The sequence below is a fragment of the Neopsephotus bourkii genome, unplaced genomic scaffold, assembly GCF_033783945.1.
Source record: "Neopsephotus bourkii isolate Nb327-2 ecotype Australia unplaced genomic scaffold, CSIRO-AGI_Nbou_v1 NB_1508, whole genome shotgun sequence".
Classification (NCBI taxonomy): domain Eukaryota; kingdom Metazoa; phylum Chordata; class Aves; order Psittaciformes; family Psittacidae; genus Neopsephotus; species Neopsephotus bourkii.
This window is the reverse complement of record NW_026901984.1, coordinates 6,209,220-6,231,647: the sequence shown is the minus strand read 5'-3', so window position 1 is coordinate 6,231,647 and position 22,428 is coordinate 6,209,220. Positions and strand designations below refer to the sequence as shown.

The window sequence follows — 22,428 nt, the reverse complement described above, 5'->3', positions numbered from 1 at the left end:
GTGGTTCGGTTGATACGCTGGAGGGAAGCAATGCCATCCAGAGGGACCTTGACACGCTTGTGAGGTGGGCTGATGCCAACCTCATGAAGTTTAACCATGACAAGTGCAAGGTCCTACACCTGGGTCGAAGCAATCCCAGGCACAGCTACAGGTTGGGCAGAGAAGAGATTCAGAGCAGCCCTGTGGAGAAGGACTTGGGGGTGCTGGTCAATGAGAAAATGAACATGAGCCGGCTTCAGTGTGTGCTTGCAGCCCAGAAAACCAACCGTATCCTGGGCTGCATCAAAAGGAGTGTGACCAGCCGGTTGAAGGAGGTGATCCTGCCCCTCTACTCTGCTCTTGTGAGACCTCACCTGGAGTATTGTGTGCAGTTCTGGTGTCCTCAACATAAAAAGGACATGGAACTGTTGGAACAAGTCCAGAGGAGGGCCACGAGAATGATCAGGGGACTGGAGCACCTCCCATATGAAGATCGGCTGAGAAAGTTGGGGCTGTTCAGCCTGGAGAAGAGAAGGCTGTGTGGAGACCTCATGGCAGCCTTCCAGTATCTGAAGGAGGACTATAGGGATGCTGGGGAGGGACTCTTCATTAGGGACTGTAGTGATAGGACAAGGGGTAAGGGGTTAAATCTTACACAGGGGAAGTTTAGATTGGATATAAGGAGGAAATTCTTTCCTTTTAGGGTGGTAAGGCACTGGAATAGGTTGCCCAGGGAGGTTGTGAATGCTCCATCCCTGGCAGTGTTCAAGACCAGGTTGGACTAGGCTTTGGGTGAAATGGTTTGGTGTGAGGTGTCCCTGCCCATGGCAGGGGGATTGGAACTAGATGATCCTAAGGTACTTTCCAACCCTAACTATTCTATGATTCTATGAAACTAGCACTTTATTACCAGCCGCCACTCAGTATCTCTTAAATCTTGAACACTTCTAAATCCATTCTGGATGAGCAGCTCCTTCCCTCCCCACATTTCACCAAAGTTTACAATGCTAAAATCAGATATTAAAATGGATGCAAGAAATTTACCGCGCTTCCTGTGTGGCCTTTACTTTGAGCTATAAATATGAGGACCTGCAAAATACTCACCGAAACATGTATATGAACTTCAATTTAAAAACCCTGTATATTAATGGTACACCTCTTTAACCAATGCATGATCTTTGGTATCCTTACTACCTCTCATGCACTAACAGGCCAATACATCTTTCTACAGGTGAACATATACAGATATGCAGGCTAACAAAGCCTTTTTCTGTCTGGCTAAAGTTTTGTTCTCCCTAATATTCTGTTTTTTTTTATGAATCATGAAAACAAGAAGGCGGCTATTTGGTGCCTGAGGCAGAAAACACATAGCAAACTTTGATACCGATACTTTTTGTACAAGAAGTAGAGTAACAAGTTATCTACAGAGATGGAAAAGTTGTGAAATAGCTTCTAGTGATGAAAGCAGAAAGAATAAGCTTCCATCAGATCTCCAGTGATAATAACAGAAAGCCATGACACTGTAAGGTCAATCTGACAGCTCATAAGGCCTTGGGATTGAAGTTTCATTTTCAGTGATAGTTTATAATGGGCACTGGAAAATTTGGAACTAGCATCTGCATGAAGTATGTGTTAGTCCAGAAAGTGCATCTGTGTCTAGCAGTACTCTAGCTCTGACAGTCATCTTATAATTCTGTGTCATAAAAAATTAATTCCAAAATGAATGATCCCATTCCAAAGCCTTGATTTCAGTAAAAGAGGCTACAGAACCTTGCAGAAAATAACATGCTGCTTACCACATCATGCAAACTTTTCCTGTGTCATATCAACACCTAGAAACTGGATGTTATGAAAATGAATGATAGTAATATCAATATGCTTGATAAATGCCTGCAACTTAAAATATTCATGTTATGAGGGGGTTAGACTTCTGTGACAACAAAATCACTGAAATGAACCACTTATTCAATGTCTCTTTCAATGAAATGGACCTGTAGGATTCACAGTCTAGACAGTAACAATATTCACATTCATTTCCATAATATTTGACTTGTGTCAAATATCTGCAACTGAATTACAAGAATGTATACTAATATGTGCTAGTTATTTAATTATTAGCTAATAATGTATATACCAATTATTTAATGTAATAAAAACATACAACATTGTGTCTAAAAGGTGCTGTATGCTGGGACTGCTTCTGTAGAGGCTCTTGCCCCAGTGCCTTTTGCCTTTCCAAGATCCCTTCACTTTGCAAATGCATACAGCTGGAAATTAAACTGCAGGCAAGAGCTCACACCAAGAAACCTATTTCCTGTTCTCAGTTGAGAAGAGAGGCAGGTGGGCAGAGATGGATCTGCTCACTTCCTGTGCCTCAACTCCCTCCATCCAGCAGATACAGACCTGATGGTGCCCTACTGCCCATAAACCTGAGACCAAACTCAGATTTGTAGACAGGTTAGAAAGAGGGGTTGTTCCGTATGTTGCCAGATTTCCCACCAATGTCCCCTATGGAATGTGAACCCTACACCCAACTCTACTGATGGGAGCCAGAGCCCCGAAAGCCCTCCACTCCCTGCCCCAGGACCTGCCATGGCTGGGTGGAGACACAGAGGTCTGGCTGTGGTCCCACCACCATCACACAGTCTTGTACTGTCACACCCAGAGAACTGGCAGCAACAGACCTGTGTGTCCTTGCCAGCTGTGTCATGAACTTCAGTAACTTCTTGTCTACAAATCTCGATGATGACACTTCCCAAACCCTCCTGGAGACAACGAATCTCCTCCTGAGAGCACTTGGAGAACGCCTGGATGTGTTACCGTAGGCAAATTGAGTGCTCCTGCATCTGCAGCATGTGGCTTCACCACCTTCTCTCTGACTGATTTATGTTGCACACATTTCCAGGGAAGGTGGCACTGTACCTCTCAGAGTAAATACCCCAACAGACAATTTTCTTCTTGGTGTTTGCATGTGACTGTCTAGTATTTACAGTTAGATGATGATGAAGAAGCAGCAAAGCACTTTGCATACCTGCCAACATCAAGGCTTTCACACATTCAGTTCGGCCCTGCATTGCAGACTTCATCAGTGCTGTGAATCCAAACACATTCCTCTTCTCAATATCAAGCCCAGGAAAATAGTTCAACAAATAATTTGTAATGGTTATGTGCCCTTTAAAGAAAAGAAAAAGCAGAGACAATGTGTCACAGAATTAAAGTTCTGTCTCGGGGTTAAACCAAAATTACTCCTGCAGGTTTGGTAACTGAAAAAATGCAGATAATTAGTAAGATACAGAAATCCCACGTTTTTATTTTTTCTGGCAGTGTAAAGCCACTTGTCTGTTCTCCAACAACAACAAAATGGGGCTGATGTTCAGGTTTGCTACTAACAAATTCTGTTTCTAAAAGCAACACTTGTGCCATTCATGTGCCTTGTATGCCGAAGTAACTGGTGTCAAAGCGTGTACTGAGTAGTTGAAGACATCTCTGGCTAAATGGTTGGAAGACCAATTAAAACATCAAGTCTTTATAATTGGACTATCAGAACAAGAATAATATCTAGTGCCATTATGACTTGTTCAAACCAGTTTTCTCTTCACTTGCCATTCATTTTATGATGCTTTGATGTTTTATGAAATAATGCAGTCTGTCAGGCAGCTGCAACAATCACAATTTAATTACAAGGAGCTGTAAAAATATTCTCTCATCTCACTCTGTAGTCCAGCTGAATATCCCCTGATGCATGTCATTCAGATTCATATAGAAATGTTACTGATGCAGATTATAATTCATACAGGACAATTTTAAGTCTGTGGTGTCACATCTGGTGCAGATTTCCTCAGCAGTCACTTTGTACCAACACAGTCCTGTATTCACTTTGGAAAGCAAGTTAAGAAAATCTTTACCAAGTAATTTAAGATGTTTTCCTTTATTTCCTGGAATTTCCTGGCCTTGGCTACCTTGCTGCACAATAACTGGAAACTGTCCTGAAACCTGAGCAGATGTAGTGCTAGCGCAGATCAGCTCAGCAATACCAGAGTCAGAGAAAACCCATTAAGGACTTCTCTGTACCTTGCACAGCCTGATGCAAATGAAATATAAATATTGGGCAAACTACAAGCAGCTGAACAAAGGAAAGATGAACCAGGTGCAGGGTGGGATCAAGTGACCCAGTCCTGCTTACTCAATACAGAAGCTGTCTTTATGACATAAGTTCAAATCCTAGCAAGGTTACTCCCAGGAGAATCTTTGTGCCCAAATTGTTTTGCAGGACATGCTCTGTTTCAATGATTTTCAGTGTGTGTCTTCATGTAGATTTTGGAACAGCTGAAATACTGCTTTTTGATCACAGAAACTGGAGACAGGAACTGAAACACAGAGAAATAGCAAGATGAAAGATTTTTCAGCAGTTGTTATATTTCTAAAGATGTTCTTCCCTTTGCCAAAAGCATAGCTGCAGTAAAAGACGTTTTGCAAATCTGGGATGATCCTAAGAGTCAATCCTGAAAGACCTTGCTCAGCCAAACTTCCCCAGGGGGCTACAGATGGCCTCAAATGCGACAGAAAAAATACCAGCAATGAAATAACAAAGAAAATGAAGAGGTCTGTGATTCTCAGAAGTTTTGTGTCTCAGGGATTCCTGAAAACCACTTCAGTTTTAATCTGCAGGAGCTTCTGTCCTCTGGGGTTTGCTTCAAATTTCTAATTCAAACATATCAAATTCAAAGCAGAGCTCAGAGTTGCCAAGTTTTTGTTCAAACCCTGTCAAACACTTTTGATTTAAGGCCATAAGGTTTGCTTCAGTTCTCCTGCGTCTCGGCAAACTAGAAGCGCATATCTAAATCATAAGCCAGGTGAGCCTTCGATGATTTAAAGTCTGCTATGAAAGCTGTACGAAGTTCTACAACAAATTAGCCTGGCCTCACCCAGTTTGGTGATACTGAATTTGTATCAGGCTTTTGCTGTTTGTAAGCCAGATCTATCTCTACCAGATAACCATGCTAAGGTTACACTTCCTTGCCCTGTGAGCCATATTTAGAGATCAGCACAGAGGTCTGTAATAGCTTAATTTACTTAATTGCTGCCTATAATAAACAACAGTATTACCTAATAATCTATATAGTACAGGCAGAAGGATAAGCTGTATAGTAAGAAGATGCCCTGTCATATAACATCTACAATTTGAAACTGCACCTGCAAAAATCCTGTGGTTGGTCTATGGGTGATGAATGTTTTTTCCTGGATGGGTGGAACTGAAGATACCCAGAACGTTTTATCCTTTGAATGGGTGTTTGTGTTCTTGCGTCTCCCCTAATAAATGGAAACTGGGATAAATCCTGATTTGGTGTTGTTACCTCCACAGCAGTGCCTCAAACTGGCCCTGTAACATAAAACATCTATACTTTGTGAGAAAATAAATACAACTCTCTCTAAACACCAGTGCATGCCAGTTACCAGACACTGCCGCTTATGTAGCTATGTCTTCAGCAGCAGCAGAACCAAGAGGAAAACAAGATAATGCAATTTTCCTCCCTTTTCCATTTTTTTGAAACCACTCTCCTCCCTTTCTTTCCACTGGTTATTTCAATCTCTTGTTTGCATCAATCTCCTTTTTTATTTTTTCTGCATTGTCCTTGTACTGACATGTAATGATTTTGCTTCTGCTTTTTTAACAGCATCACCGACCATTTCTGGGCACCACCTCCTGCAGGCTGCAATGTATTTACAGTTTTGTAAGGTAAGCACTCTTTGAGAAGGGATCTCACCTCTGTAAGGAGTACTGAGAATGCAAGTAAACAGACCAATTCTCAAACCTGAATTCTACACACTAAGCAGAGAACTTTGTGGTTATTTTTCTACACTATTAAACTTCTCGTGAAAGCAATGGTCAGATTTGAGCATCATGTCTGGGCAGTCATGAAACAGCCCAGGTTTCAGGCAAGTGTGGATTTTAAACTCTAGCAAAAGAAAAGAGGCATCCCTTTCATCTCCCTTAGTATCTGTACCTCATGTTACAGATGCAGCCTCTGAAACACAAAGAACGATCCCTCAGGACTGCAGCCTCTTTCTCATCCAGCTTCTCTTCAGGGTCTGATGTCACACCTGGTCATATCAACAATGGCAGCACCTTCTGAAACCTTCTGATATCACTTTACCATTAACTGAAATAATGTGGATTTGCTATTAGACTTTTCATAGGAAATCCTATACTTCTGGTATAAAAAAACCCCACAACAAACAAATCCTCCACTAAAGGAAAGCTCACTAAGATTTCCTTTCAGTTCTTTACAATACTACTTAACATTTAGCAATAATTAAGCAGCATCTATCGCACTGTGGCTCCTCTGGTTGCAATGTTCACCTCACAGGAATCTCTAGTAACACTACAGCAGTATGTTGTGATAATGAGTTAAATAACTGGTGTCAACACTGTAGCTCAGGATTATCACCGACAGGGGAAAACATCCAAGTTGTTAGGAGTTTGTATTAGCTTCTGCTGACTGCAGTCACTTCCAGTTGCTTTGGGGATCAATAGCAAGTACTGGCAGAGAGTGTCAAGTCAATGTCAGCTCTCTGGATTAATTCTGAGCTCATTACCATGAGTTATAAAGGTCAGGAAGGAGTCAGTATTAAACCTTTTACAGTCCAAGTTTATATTATGGCAGATAAATAAAAGTAGGTTAGAGTTTTTGAGACTTCTCCACTTTCTTTAGAAAACTACTATACTCATGACTTTGCTAGGGACTTGACTACTGTGGCCAAGACCTACCTGTCAGTGACTTCTTTAGTGGATTTCACTTTTTGGTGTGACAAAAAGCAAAGTTTGGTACTATTTGGAAGTTTCTAGTGGCAATATTATTAAATTAGCATCAAAACCAAACTGCTCCAGTCTTAAGACACGGCTTCTAATGTCCATTGACACTGCTTGGTGGAAATCTGTTTCCTCCAGGCAACCAGGATATGGGAGGTCATAACATGTCCCATGAACTCCCATGACATCCCATATTCTTCAATAGTGAGAAGACATGATAAAGACCAGATATGCATTTCCTTGCAAAGTTGCCTTTGAGGAGCATGCTTGAGGAATGCAAAGGAAACCATTGATGCAGAGCCAGGCAGCCTTGGTACATCTTTAGACTGCAACGTGATGGTCTACTTGGTTAAATTCTTCTTGATTTACATGCTTTAGCACTTTATTAACACTTGTAGGGGAAAACTACAGCTTCACCTAAAGGTTAAAGCACAGTGTTGCAGTTTTAACAAAAATAATCGTCTTAACTATACACTAGTAACTCTTTGGGGACCATCTCTTACATTCATGTGCTTTATTACACTTATTCACTGAATATTACCATGCTGGGTGGGACAAAATAAAACCTGGAGATAAACTGCTCTCGCTCCAGTCTGCACCAGGATTAACACGTGTTATAAAAGCAGCATTGGCAAACACTGGACCCTGGTGAGATTGTAAAAGCTATGTAAACAGGGGTTAGGGGTTTTTTGCTTTTAACTATGGAGTGGTTGAATAATGTCTTAGCAGCTAAGATATTTCTAAATGATGAAACATTTTCCTACAGTCAGCAGTTACTACAGACCCGCTGAGTCTGGTGCCACAAGCATGAGAAAAGAGATGCTATCAGCACTAAAACTGCATGTTATATGACCAAAATGTTGACTGGTTGCTTGCCAGAGCAAACGCAGGAAAATAAGCTTAAAGGAACAAAGCAATATAGTACACATATAAGATTTTCTTTAAGTTAATGGTATCTACTAGAAATTTATGGCTTTTTCTGTCTTAATTCATTGGATAAATATTACTGTAGACTAATTATTTCAAAGAAAATCATGGCAGACCTACTTAGGAGTGGACTTGTCCGAGATTATTTCACACAGACTAATTTATTTCAGTGTCTTGAAAAAATCTTAAAAATAATAGCCACAACACATATTTCTCCTAAGATCCTGCATGTAACAGAGGTGAAACAAAGAGCCTTACCTGCCTGTGCAGCTGTAATGAGAGCCGTGTTCCCTTCATTGTCTTGCCAGTTCACATCAAGGTGTGGGCATTGTGCTAAGGCTATTACAATATCCACATAACCTTGGTAACAGGCAACGATAAGACCATTCTGTAAGTCAAACATAAAGAGAGAGTTAGGTTTATCAGACTCATAGAAGTTCACTGAGAAAACATACTAGGCTCCTTTTTAATTTTATTTCTTTTTTTTTCTTCAGACTGAAGAACTGAGAAGGTATCAGCATAACTAGTGATTAGCTCCAGGCACAATGTTCAGATCCAAAGCACCGCTTTTATGTCTGTCTTTTGGCGAGCAACATTTGGTATTCCTCAGAAATACCTAAGAGAGTAGGTACTATATTATGTTACTTGGAAAGTAAGTGTTTATAAAGAGCTTATGCTTATATGGCTACATACTCTAAATAGAAATGAGAATAAATCAGATTTTATTATATAATAAAATGAACACATCAGGTAAGATGAACCGGACTTGCTCTGAATATTAATGTTCTGAAAAACAACTGCTTGTTCTCTGAAGGGGAAGTGGTAGGCAGGAGTTGTGTTTGTACTGCCAGTTTGGAACTTCAGGTTTCCCATTAGAACCAGACCATTTTTAATAATCATAAATATAATTAAATTGCTTTAGAGATCCTGTATAATGTGTTTTATCACTGTTGGAAGCTGTAAAACTTCCAGGAGGAATCTAAGCTAGGAGGTAAACCTTGTAACAATGCTTGGTACCAAGACGGTGTTTCACTCCACAACCACAAACTGACAGCTTCCCTAAAATACAGCAAAATACACTTGTTATTAATTAAATGGAACTACAGTACTTAATTCTGGCAGCTCAGTTGACCACTAGGATTAAAACCATTATCTCTGATCTTCAAGATTACTCAGGCAGCCCAGTGCTCATCCTCACAGGACTGATGGTTGTAGGGGAGGGCAAATCAGTGTGGGTAAATCAGTGCTCCCTGCACTCCCTCTTCACTGCCAATGTATGACACAGTTTTTCTGAGCTCAGCATCACTATATGACTATTGAAAATATAACGCCAGAGGCACAACTCTCAACCTCTCTGGTAACCCTGCCTGCCTAAAACACACTCAGACATGATGCAAGCTCATAACCACAAAAGACTAGCAAGGAGAAACCAGTCATGAAATCTGAATGGCCCTCCCCAAATCCTCCATCACGTTTTTTAAGCAGCTTTTGCCTAAACAGGTAGATGTGGTGCTTAGGGACATGGTTTAGTGGTGAACTTGTCAGTGGTAGTTTAACAGTTTGACTTAGTGATCTGAAAGGTCTTTTCCAACCTAAGTGATTCTGTGATTTTATGAGTCTCTTTATTTCTTTTCCCCATGAACACTACCAAGACAGACATTCATCAGATGACAGCTGCCACTTCTGATTTGTCATTGTAACTGGTGTTATTCTGGATAAGTCCTTTTGGCTTAGGTGGCAAACAGCTTCATTAAGATACAGAGGCAATTTCAGCACTTTGGGATGCTCACAGGCCATGTAGAGTATTTCTCAATTACATCTTTCAATAAAATATTATCACTCTGACTTCTTTTATTCTCAATTCAATCTTGTCCTCAGCATGAAGCAATACCCTCCACTGTTTTATAAAGAGCATCTCCATTTCCTTGTGAAGAACCTGTAATACTGCAAGCCGTTCTACTGAAATTGCACAGGTGATTCTGCATAAAGCCATATATATACGTATTCACCAAAATGTATGTACTCTCCTGGTGGGGTTGTTCAGATTAATCCAAGTTTTACCACGATGTAATCTTTCTTGATTTAGGAAAAAAAAGAAGTGCCAGTGTCCACTTGGTAGGGACTTGAGCGTTGTTTAGTTCTTTAATAATTTAATTTTTCAGAGTATAGGTCTTTACAACTCCAAAAACTCTACAGATTTAAAACATCACCCAGTGATTCAGTAAAATAGCAGTTCCTAAAGAAGTGACAGCAGAAAACCAAGTATACAGTAGTTTGGAGACCTAAAAGTCTTGACAATAAGAAGGGGGATCTTACTGGTCACTGAAAAAAATGCCATTTTTGAAGAGAGTCCTATTTTCAAAAAGCTGAAATAGTAACTTAAAGCAGTTACCATCTCTAATGGAAAAAAGTGCTTCACACAGTATCTGAAGGATGTTTTCACTGGATATTTTCACAGGATATTTTTGTGTTCTAAAAATACCAGATGCTTAAAAAAAAAAATCTCAATTTTTGGTCTCTTTAAAAGAAAAGCAAACTCTAAACCAGTAAACTCAGCAACAGCAAACAACAAACATCAGCTCTTTTTTGCAAGAGTCTTTCACATTGCAGTAGTTGGGGACTTTTGTCCTACTTTTAGTGGGTACCTCCGTCAGACAGGACCTGACATATTTACACACACTTGTGTTCTGATCTCAGCAAACATGAGACACGACTTGTCTCAAAATCAATCAACCTCATTCACCAGTCTGAGTTTCCAAACCAGAAAGATTACTTTGGTATCAACATTTTCTGAAGTTTTTTTTCCAAAAATGCTATCAAACACTGCTTGCTTAAAGATAAGGAATGGCAGCAGAGAGTAGGAACTTTCTGAAGGATTACATGGTGCAGTAGCATGGAAAATCATTTCTGAAAGACGGTTGTATGAATCTGAAGTGGGTCAGATAAGAGTGTGAGAACCTGGTGTTTGACAGAGCGTGCCCAGCACTGTCTGGTTGAGAAGCAAAACAAGCAATTGCATGAGGAGATAAAAACAAGTCACTTTAATGTCCAGGGCTGTGAAGCTGATGTAAGTGCTCTCTGATTATGCATTTCATATGGAGATAGGTGAGACAGACAGCTTGATGAAGGGCTTCTTTCCTTTGCATAACTCTTCCAAAAGTGTCAGATATTGAAATGAGGTGCAGGAGGCTACAGTTTTAGAAGGAAAGTTGCAATAAACCCCTAGATTTGACAATTATTTCCCAAATTCCAGTTCAGTGATACCATGATAATTTGTGGTTTCATGTTGCTTTTTTTCCCTTCCCCCCCCCCCCCCTTTCTTTTTTTTTTTTTGCTCTTTTCATCCATTTCTGGCTTTATCTGTCCGTCTTCTGCTTGCTGAAAGTCAGGAAAAGCAGATCAGCCAAGACACGTAATGAATCAATCACAACATGATTAGTCTGGAGTCTTTAAGCTCATATACCGATAAATACTATTATCCACAGCCATAATATATTATGAACTCTTTCAATAATTTCAATTAATAAATATAACTGATACAAAGTTGTTTTCAGCAAACTGCCTTTTGAAGCAATCGGTAAAGCAGCTGCCTGTATCACATCAGTCTGCAGGAAAATACAGCTGGGCACTTAATGTTTTTCTAAAAGACAAAAATAAAGCAGTATAAATGAATTTTAGCTAGAATATTCTGAACCTGGATAACCTGGTTGTCCTCAGAAAACAGATGACATTTTATATCATTAGTGCGCTACCAAGGCATCAATTATTCTGCTCCTCATATGAAGGGTCATGGTACAATTGTGAAGTGGTCAGTCTATGCGGAAAAACAAAATTTAAAAAAATTGAATCTTACCATTATTTTGTCAGTAAGAGCAATTCTCACACACATACACTACATGTGAAAAGCTTTAGGAGAAGGAAGATGGATAACTTAAATGCATGTCATCTCCCTGAGACTTCAACTTTTGTCCTTCCACGGCATCCTTTTCCCTCTCTTCCCTTTCATATGTCCTCAACCACCACCCATTTTAAATCATAATAAAACCTGAAACTGGTCCCATTAATATATAATAATAATAAAAAAAATATTAGAAAGAATAACTATACATATATCACAGCATGCAGGCACAACATCCTGGATTTTCAAGAACTGAGGTGTTAGCTAAACTTGCTCTCCTGATCAGAGGGCACAGTTGCTGCCCATCATTCTCCCAGACCAATGAAACAGAACAGGCAATAAGAAATCTTCTTTAATCCCCTGTGCAGAAGAGGCCTTAAACATGAAATTAGGTTTCCAGCAGATCCTATTTAATTCTTCAGATTTCGCATACCGACTCGGTGCGACAAACAAGAAGGTATAAGTCATCCATCACATCAGCTACATTAACATTTATTGTGGATTTTTCCACATAAAGGAGAAATTCCCTCAGTCACAAGGTTTTTCCAAGTAGAAACCATAATACTGCTGGGTGTTTAAGGCTCTATCTTTCTTCAGTGGAATATTTGGCATTGCACAGAGCTTCCCCATGGTTCTTCTGTGGTATAACTTATTTTTATGTAACTAGCAGTTTTGCAAGGTCCCCCTTTGTTTTGAAGTGGCAGAGCAAAATTAACAATACTTTATTTAGAATATATGACAAAACAGTCATACTGGGATAAATTACTTATTTTCCTTATATTCTAAATAAAGTATAACTAATTTTACTAATTTCATCCCAGACTACATAAATAGACAGTTCGGGCATGGAACTACCTAAAGGTGATTAGCTGTTGCAACACCTTCCGCAAGCAGTGTTTACGAACTGCAAGTTTCAAAGTGCTCTTCTGTAGTCAGCCTAAAATCATTGTATTAAAATTTCCTACAAAAGCATGAGCTTGAAATTTGCATGTTTGAAACAGAATAAAATAGTCTTGGGAAACTTCTGATTCCTTTTAAAGTGATATTTCTTCATCTGCCTTTGATTTCATGTAGAATTGGTACAGTGCTGCTACTTATTAAAATAAACTCCGTTTTGCTCAGCTGTGTTGGCTGGTGACATAACAATGTACCTAATGAAGTGAGGTCATGGATGCCTCAGGAGGCAATTTTATAAATGAGATGTTTTGACAAAATTACAGATGTAAGGCTATTTGTACACTAGATCATTACAGGTAATAGACATCACAAGAAATACTAGAGGATCAATAATGAACTCAAGCTGAACAGGAGAGCAAATCACATACAGCATGCAATTATTTTAGCCTTAAAAAAAAATCTCTTTAGACAACTTATTTTCCACCAAAATGCTGAGAATGAAAACAGCTTATTATAGCTTTTCATCTATTATCCCAGTCAAAAATGGGTCTGGCAAAAGACTAAATTGACATTACTCATTGCTTTTCATGAGCATCACAATGAATAACTGTCCAGTTTGCTTTGTTTGCATCTATAAGTATTAATAACAATTCTGCAGGGTTAGTTTACAGCAATGATTAAAACTGCATATAATTGAGTTAGATGGGATAATGATTGCAATTCATAATCACATGTAGGGACAACTGTGAAAATTATGTCTAAGTCAAATGCACATTACACAAACAATGTAATGAGTAATAGAAATTGAAGAATAATGCAACATAAAGGAATACAAAGTTGTGTTTAAACTTTTTCTTGTTGATTTACTAAAACAACAGTTCATATATTTAATATTTTCTGCTATGTACAGTTCACTATCATAACACAATTACATATGACTATCACTATAACATAATTCACATACAAAGAAACAAATCAGGTCAAGTATTTTAAAATAAATCTCCCAACATTATTTGAGGGAAATTTCGATCTTCACTCTGCAATGCTGTGAAACTTGGGTTAACAGAGATTCTAAATGTACACGGTATTTAAAAAGAGCAAAATTTAGTGCTGAGCATCACTATCCTCCATATACTCAAAGTTGTGTATAATACCTGAAACCTTTCAGTCTGCATAAAGCAATCTGAGATACTTTTATAAATGGCTTGAGCTTGTATCATAATTGGTTTAGCTGATTAGATCAACCATGACTGAGATGAGGTAATTATTCAGGTCATCAGTCCCATGAGAAGTGGTGTTTATGTGCTACAGAAATCCATCAAGCACATAAGCTTTAATATTATCTGCACAAAATAATTTAGGCTGACCTTTTAGAGAAAGGGCTGCAAGAGCTTAGTCACATGCAAATTTACACTGGGAAAGCAATTTTAAAAAAAGCTGGGAATTTAAATTCATTTTGTCTGACTGTTGCTTGGACAAAAACTCACATTCTTGGTAGAGGGGCAACGGAGGAGATCCTGGTTTTGACAGGGAAAGCCATCAGACAAGTGCAAAGGAATATTCTAGCAGGGACAGAGCAGCAGCATGCAAATCTGTCTCCTCTGCAGAGGAACACAGTAGCCTGAAGCACAGTCTCGTATCCAAAAGCAAGCTTAAGGGGCACTGCCCCTTCCAGTCCTGAATACTGAAGGCATAAAATTGCCACCTTCCCTTCACAACATCATGAGTGCTCACAGATTCATTTCCCAGCATGAAGTGCACTCTGCTAGCTAAAACCACAGGCCAGTCCGTGGACAAGCAGAAGGTAAACCACCATTTTTCCCCTTCATTTTGTGGAATATGTTCATTTATTTTGTAACCCCCTCTTATATCAGTCAGGTCACACGTCTTTGAGTAAAGGTATAGCTTAGTATATGTATCATCTCTGCAGAAGTCCTTAATCTGTTCTAATCCAGATCTCTCTGATCACCTCTAAAAATAGTCCCAGAAAAGTTCATTTTACTGTGCCTGCAAAAGCTTGCATTACACAACAAAGAAAACCAGTGCCACTTGTGTAATAAATCAGACAAGAAAAGGTAATAAAATTTGTGTAACTTTCCTTACTTACTAACATGAATCACTAGGGGTATAAGCAGCTGACAGAAACCTCAGGAGGCTACTGCTAGGGGCCATAAGGGACACAAAAGGCAAATAAACACATGCCATGCAGTCAGAGATGTTCTAGTAAGTGGGATATAAAGGAAACATTTTCTTTATTATATGGCGATACTGAGAGACCCTTATGACAGATAACCATTCTCTGTTTTTTGGTTGGTTTTGGTTTGTTTTTTTTGTATCAAGCTATATAATAAAAGCAAACAATTCAATGGGAAATCAAAAACCCTTGAGTTGATGGGAACTTGGGGGTTGTATACTGTTCCACAGGACACCAGAAGACAGCCCCAGATCTCGCACTGCCTGACCCCTTCTCCCAACACCAGCTGCTGATTGACATGTGTCCCTTGACTGAAGCTGGAGGGACAGGATGACTGTAGAGTCAGATAATTACATCTTGAACCACAGGAAGCCTGATGGGAGGAAAACTGGAGCTTTACACCAAAAGTAGCAGTCTTTTTTTCTCCTTACTCCTGGTGGGGAGTTCCCGTTTTCCCAGGAGGCAAACCACAGGTGAGACAAGAACCAGATGCTCAGGAGCCCTTCAGCACACCCCATCCCCAAAGGGTACTCCGAGAGCCATGGAAGGCAGCTTCTCTCTTACACTCCTTTACTGGCAGCATCTGCTGTCACCTCTCACCCAGAATGTGCCTCCCCCCAAATCACACCGTGTCCAAAGGGCTGGAGGACTGCTGAAGTACAGAAGACATTTCTGACTGTATACCTGGCCATCAGCCACTGCTCACTGGCAGCTCCTCTCCTGGCCACTGGAGAAAAGGGCCACTTTGTTCCTTTCTGTATTGTACACTCTTGGCCACCCTTTTTGCTACAGAAGGAGGCCAGAAGCAGAGGGCACTCAGGGCTACATCTAGCAGTGGAAACAGCCTTGCAAAAATGATGAGGAGAGGGACACTCTGTTGGCTGAGTTACAGGAGACCTGGGCTGCATTGCCAGCTGGTTTACTGTGAGTCAAGATGAGACTTGGCGATACTTCTAAATCCAGCACAACTGGACTTGCCACATGAAAAATCTTTTATTGTTCTTTCCTCTCTGAACCCCAGCTCTAAACAAAGAACTGAAGGCCTGAACATGTGAAAAACAGCTGGTAGCAGCTACAACTCAGGCAAATTTTAACACTGAGGTGTTTGAGTTAGAAATATAATGCAGTTCCATTGAAAAATACATATTTACATTTTTAAAATATTCACTGAGGATTTTAGCAGGTATACACATCCTTGCTCAAGATCATTTTGGGTAAAATAATGTATTATTTTGCAGTGGCAGCTGGTAAGATTGTATTAGGAACATACGGATCAGTCTGACATTTCATCAGGTATAAGTGCCTTTGCAAATGACAGCAGACCATTGTTCAACAAAGCAAGATACAAGATGACGAGATTTATATGGAAAGAGGAATAGTTATCCCACAACTGAAAACAGAAGCGACATTTGATGCAGTCCAAATAGTCCAAAATTAAGCTTTGCACTGTATGTGAGATCTCTGGTCACAGCAGGAGTAAACAAGGAAAGGAATGTGTAAGGAAACTTCAAGGGCATACTGTTAAATAAAAATAACACATACTTAGAATGAACTGACAGGTCACCTAGTGAAGCTTATAATCATTACCCATACGTTAAAGGAAGTTATCTATCTCAAGATTCAATAACATGGCAAATCAGCCCAGGATCACATTTTTGAGGAAGAGTTCTGTGTTCTGTTTATGGGATGTCTGGCTGTAAAGGACAGAAAATATCATGGAAAGGTGGTAGGGGAAATAACACAATTTTTGTCGTGTTAAATTTCACATTTTCATTTTATTTAGACAGTCAGGTACAAGTCCTAAATAGTGATGATCCATGACAAATAATGCAGCTTTACTAATCCTGGCTTTCCTGTTTGTATAGCGCTTACTAATCAGTGTTAATACTGTCAAATGTTAGTGCTAAGTTTTGATAGTGTTGACAGTAACAACACACGATATGTGGCAGCCAAATTTATACAGCCTTCTTTGCTATGCCTGCTTTTTGGTTATTTGTGCTAGATAGGGGTCACTCTAGCTTAAAAGTAAGGGAAGAGATACTTAAAAGAAAGAAGTGAGAGGTCTGACTTTAGGAAACAATGTAAATGATGTACTGAACTTTAACGGAGGGATCCTGATATAAACCATGAAGGCATTCCTATCACAACTCACATGTCAGCACTTTAAGGTGCTCTAAACATTAGCAGCCCAAACCATTAACTGCAGAGGGCTAGGGAAGGCAACACAACAGACTTCCACTGATGTCAGGATTCTGCCCCAGCAAAGAATGATCTGACTTCTTTGCCTTTCACTGGCTTGCTAGGCGATGTTCAGCAGGGCTTCCAAAGGCTGAAAACCATCCTGTGAACAAGGATAATGTATTTACAAATCCTTAAATAAACAGCACATTATTACACTTTGCTTGGTACAGGTGCTTTCAGCTACTGATAGATTGAAAACAGCGAAGTGCTGACTGCTTACTCCTATGGGCACACAAGGCTAGGAGCACCTGCTGCTCCAGCCAATTGCTGCACAAAGCTGCAGTGGGATTGGGAACCACTGAAAGGAAGCGGCTAAAATACATCTTTTGCGAAAATAATTATATGTAAAACGTGTTGGAGAACCTCAATTGCCAGATTACTTTAAAATCTGACATTACAATAATAGTTCTCCTATCCATTTTTAATGGAAGCATTTCAGTTTTATTTCATTTTTCAGAAAGGCAAACTCCCTAGGAACTAAACAAAATGATAGTCAAAGTTGGATCATTTAACAACATAACCTAAACCTGATATGACTTGTACCCAGCACACTCTCTTACTCCATAAGACCCTTAAGAACTTTTGGAAACCAGTTTAGATCTGAACTCCAAGTCCTGGACTTGATGGACATTTTTGTTAACTTCTTTCCTGGTCTCTAAATGTATGTACATATCCACACACATTTAAGATGAAAAGGAGAGGTTACAGCATTTAAAAAATATATTTTGTAATGCATTCAGAAGCCATGTGAAATGCATTTTTTGCACTGACATAACTCTGTCAAAAACTACTCCCTTTGGCTTTGAGGCATATGATTCAGCTTCTCTCTGTGTGTTTAATGGACACATTTTCCTTTATGTTATGTTCTATCAAGCACAGGCTGACCATAGCTTAGATCTATTGCAAGAGGCTAAACAGAGTGTTTGAATGCATAGGTTTTTTTTCAGGAGACCTCTCCAAAAATAATAACTCACAAAATCTTTGTAAGCAATTCATTTCAATTTGACATTGGCTAAAAGATATATTTACAACCTTCTAGTCCATCGTTATCTGTTGTTGTATCTAATCTGTCTCTTCTATAACCAATACTTGAAAGGCCCCAGCCTTTCACAAATTTTCACCGTATAGTTCTCTGAAGAGACACAGACAGTGATGAGCTTTCTAGCACCCTCTTTTGGCGATGAGCTCCTGTGGTTTCATCAGGAAAGACCTTCCAGGCAAGTTTCAACTCCATTCTTCCAACTTGTGTAAATTCATTTTGCTTGTGTTTGAGCCCTTTGGTTACGGCACCGGACACAAACCTTGTAAAGAAAGATCCCAGGAAGAGGCTGGTTCATCAGTGACTAATCTGCACTGAAAAAAATATATGTCAAACAAAAAGGTCTCTTTCCTCAAAAGGAAATCAACTTGACAAAGAAAGAAAAACCGTCAGGATGAAAGCTCTTCCTTGCAGAGGCCCCATGCTCACCAAGAAAAGCATTTCTTGGGACACCAGAGATGAGAGGCTGCCTGCATGTTACACACAAAAGTACCAGCCTATTTCCTCACCCTTTGATCTAAAGAAGCTGTAAGAGCAGTAAAAGCCCAGTCTCCATCTTAGTCTGCCATTTCACAGTAAGTTCATAACAACATAAGTGGGTAAGACCTTCACTGTCTCTTCTTCCCAACCGCTCCTGTGCTCTACCTTTTCAACCTCATTGCTTCTTTTATAACACTTCTAAAAATAACCCTCCCTATTGATCTTGGATTTTCTAATAATAAGCCTTGCTGATGCTGGAACTGACCTGAATAGAGCAGGAAACTGTGGTAAACTTTATCCACCAGTGAAAATAAAGAGAGGGGAAAAGACCAGCTGCCTTGCACAGCAGGACTGCAAATGATTCTCAGATGACATAGATGTGTTAGTATTTAGCCTATGGGATTCACCTTATGTGCTTAAGTCTAGATGCGTTATCACATAGCAGCAGTCAGCATCCTCTTTTCAACCAAGAGAATGACATCACAAAAACAATCAGTAGTTGTTGATGAAAATGTAGGGAAAATACCGATGCTCAGGAAGAAATACATTGACATGCTATTGGTAGACATGAAAGAGGTGCTACTCTATTACTTGTATAACACAAGGATCCCACTGGTCGGATCCCATTAGCTTGCCTCTTCAGATTATTGTCAACTACTGCAAGTGACAACAGTTCCTTGGATGACAAAGTATCCAGGCTCTTGAAAGCCCTTACCATTATGCTTTCCACAGTGAAAGAGACTCCTTTATCTGGTTTTACCTAGACTGGTTTTCAACTCAGTTGTACCCCTTCCTCTTTTTTGCCCCAGCAAGGCAAAAGATTTATTTGTGAGTAAATGTGAAAAAGATATCACACTTTTCCTTAGAAAACAAACTACTGAGCAATAGACGTGTGTGGTGAATTGATGGGAGGTGTCTGTCTTTCATTCAGAGACCTGAGGTGGAATTTGGTATGTATGGATTAGTGTCAACTCTCATGAACCTAAAGGGTTGCAATCCTGTAATTCCACAGATCCATGCAAAGCAGCTACTGTGGAATATCACAGGTGACTTGCTGGAGGCTAAAGCCTGGATTTTTATAAGTATTATTCCTTGGATTCAGACTTGTGAAACTTGGAGGGAAGTGCCACAGTTCCTGACTTGCTTTTGCTGTTTCCTACCCGTGCATTACTTATTACTAATGCTCCACACGTTGCACTGAAAACTAGGTCTCCACAAAGAAAGAGAGAAGAGGAACTAATAACTGTAATTTTTTAAATTCAAACAAAGTATGCAATTTTCAAGTAATGCATAGTGAACTGGCATTACTAAAATGGAAGAGCACGCATTTTACGCTCAAGTTTTTCATCTTCTGTAACTGTTAGAAACACTGATGACTACGATCACATTTTAAATTACAGCAGAACATGTGGATTATGTTTCAGTAAGACTTTTCCAGTTTTCATGTAAATACGCTTCGGTCAAGGGCAAAGATGATTGTGCTCTTGTGGCATCCCACCTACACCGATGACTCTGTAATGTTCGTGGCTGATTAGACAGCAAGAACTAACTCCTAGTATAAAACCCATCAAATTACAGTTCTCTCTACTTTAGAAATAAAGTAACTGATTGATAGGCTGCAGACAGCCACTGGAAGAGCTAGCCTGCCTCAGACTTCTCACTGAGGAATGATTCCTTCTTGAAGGCTTAGCATCACCCTGTGAAAAGTACACCTTTTTTAACAAAAGGCAGAATTGTATTTTTTAAAAATCAGAGACTACCATTTGGCTAAATCAAGGACAATATTTCTGCTACTGGCTTGCAAGTCCTAGTGAGAAGCTCTACATTAATTTAGTGCTGTATTTAGGGAATGGGCTTATCCAAAAAGATGCTAAAAAGAGGCTTAGCCTGGTGGGTTTTTGATTGAGAAAGCACACATTGTCACATGGAATTCATCTGTTCAGAGGGATTTTTTTTCCTCTGGTATCTCACTGTTTTTTGTAGATTCAACTTTTTAAAACTCCCAAAGAATGCGGCTCAAAAGTGGCTCTTCTTTTAAAGTGTGCATTTCCATTTTTAATTTCCCTCTTCTATTATCTCAATTGGCTAAACAAGGATTCATCATCCACTGCAGCTGTAACAGGTATTAGTGTATGAACAGACAGTTTAGCAAAGGTGAAAATCACATTTGGAATATTCATGTGAGAGAGAGTAGTGTTGATGCCCTATCTGTTTCAAGTCAACTACAGTACTGCAACTTGAGTTTAATAAGCAGATGCAGCACACAGTCATACTGCATCTCGTTACCTGGTGGCAAGAGCCGAGTGAGGCTCTACCTGCTATTAGTGCAGCCTTCCCTGTTCTACGGAGCCTGTGACTACCCTGTTTATCTCAGCCGTGTCTAGCTCTTGCAATAAAGGCATGAAGGCACCTTCTGCCTCTGTGTTTGGATGTAAAAATCTCATCTTCTAATGAATACACCCTCTTAATCTAAAAAATAAAGAAACATTGGGAGGGATCTAAGTGTTGAATTTGAGATAAAGAGAGGGAGGATCAATTTCATATTTATATTCAAATGTCTGGAATGACTAGGGATGACCTGCCTTTGTAAAAAACTGCTAACTCATTAAAATTACATATCCACTTCATAGAACTGTTTCAGTCAAACAATCCAGAAACTGCTCTTCTTCTGCTTCATAAAATTGGAGAATATTTGGGTAAAATGCAAACCAGTTTCTCTTGAGTCAGGACTTCAGGGATTCATGTAAGCATTCTACTTTTTAATTTAAGGACCTAGACCTATGAGAGAAATGGCAGACATTTAAAACACAGTATTCTTAACAGAAGAATATCTTTTGCTGGAAAGAAACACACTACAACAGAAGTGGTATGTATTAAACGTATCTGATACGTTTTTTTCCAGAGCTGTTTGCAGTGAGCTTGACACATCCTCTGCACACCACAGCAGCTGAAATACAACAGTCTTTGGGTACATCAAAACATTGCTTGGCTGTAGGATGGCATTTTTGTTGCTAGAAGTTCACTAACCAGAGCAATATCTGAACACACTAAGGGGCATTCAAATGATACTCTAGGCTTATGCAGGAAAAGAAAAATAGATAGCTGGCTTACAGAGGATTTTCACTATACAGCTGGAAACTAAGATTCATCACAAAAGCTTTCAAATGTCTCCAGCTAAAGATCTGTAAATAAATACCTTTATGTAAAATAAAAGGATACAGAAAAATATTGCCTACCTGACTTATTCCACCTCAGTTTGTGACAACCTCTACTGCTCACAAGAACAACATACCCTATCATGTTCAGTGGTGGCCAGACACCATAGCAATTATCAGACTAGCACTTTCACATAACTGAGCATTTTAATTGCAGTCATATTATTCATGTCTTGAAAAAATTAGGAATGAGTGAATGGGCCTGCACATCCATCAGCAGTCTGTATTGCTTTCCAGGATTTTCTGGTTTTCTGCTAGAGGAGGATACTTCCCAGCAGTATGCTCAGTATGGAATTAGGCATTAATGCGCAGGATGGCATTAGGCCACACAAGCTGTCAGGGCTGATCTGTTGCTATTAGAGGCCTCCATCTACGCAAACCAGCTGGCAAGTTCAGAAAACTGGAAGTGTATTTCTACTAAAGGTATAAACAAAGATACTCCAACACCTGCAGAAATTACTGTATGATATATGAGAACCTTTGGTAGAAATAGGCTTGGTTGATTAAAGAGGCTTGACCACTGAAATAGTATGGAGGTGACCTGTAAAAACAATTTTCTGCATTTTTGTGGTGAACTTTCTAAGATACGGAAACACGGAAACACATACTTTGAAGAAATATTGCAAAGAAGATTCCATTAATATTTGATGAAGAGCATGAATGAGAAGGAAACTCTCCAACTACTGGATAAGCATAGGGTGGTTAGCAGTAAACAGGAATAATGAGAAAAAAAAAAGCTGGGGTGAA

The 22,428-nt window shown here is 39.5% G+C and overlaps 1 protein-coding gene across 1 annotated transcript in view; it reads right to left on the bottom strand.

The window, feature by feature from the left end:
• The window catches only part of ANKRD33B (ankyrin repeat domain 33B), a 39,872-nt gene that overhangs the window by 5,776 nt on the left and 11,668 nt on the right, over positions 1-22,428 (bottom strand). Inside the window, exons 2-3 of the mRNA XM_061369581.1 lie at positions 7,976-8,105; positions 3,011-3,151 (exon numbers count right to left, since the gene is read on the bottom strand). Coding sequence (XP_061225565.1) covers positions 3,011-3,151; positions 7,976-8,105 — 271 coding nt within the window. The remainder of the gene's footprint in view (positions 1-3,010; positions 3,152-7,975; positions 8,106-22,428) is intronic.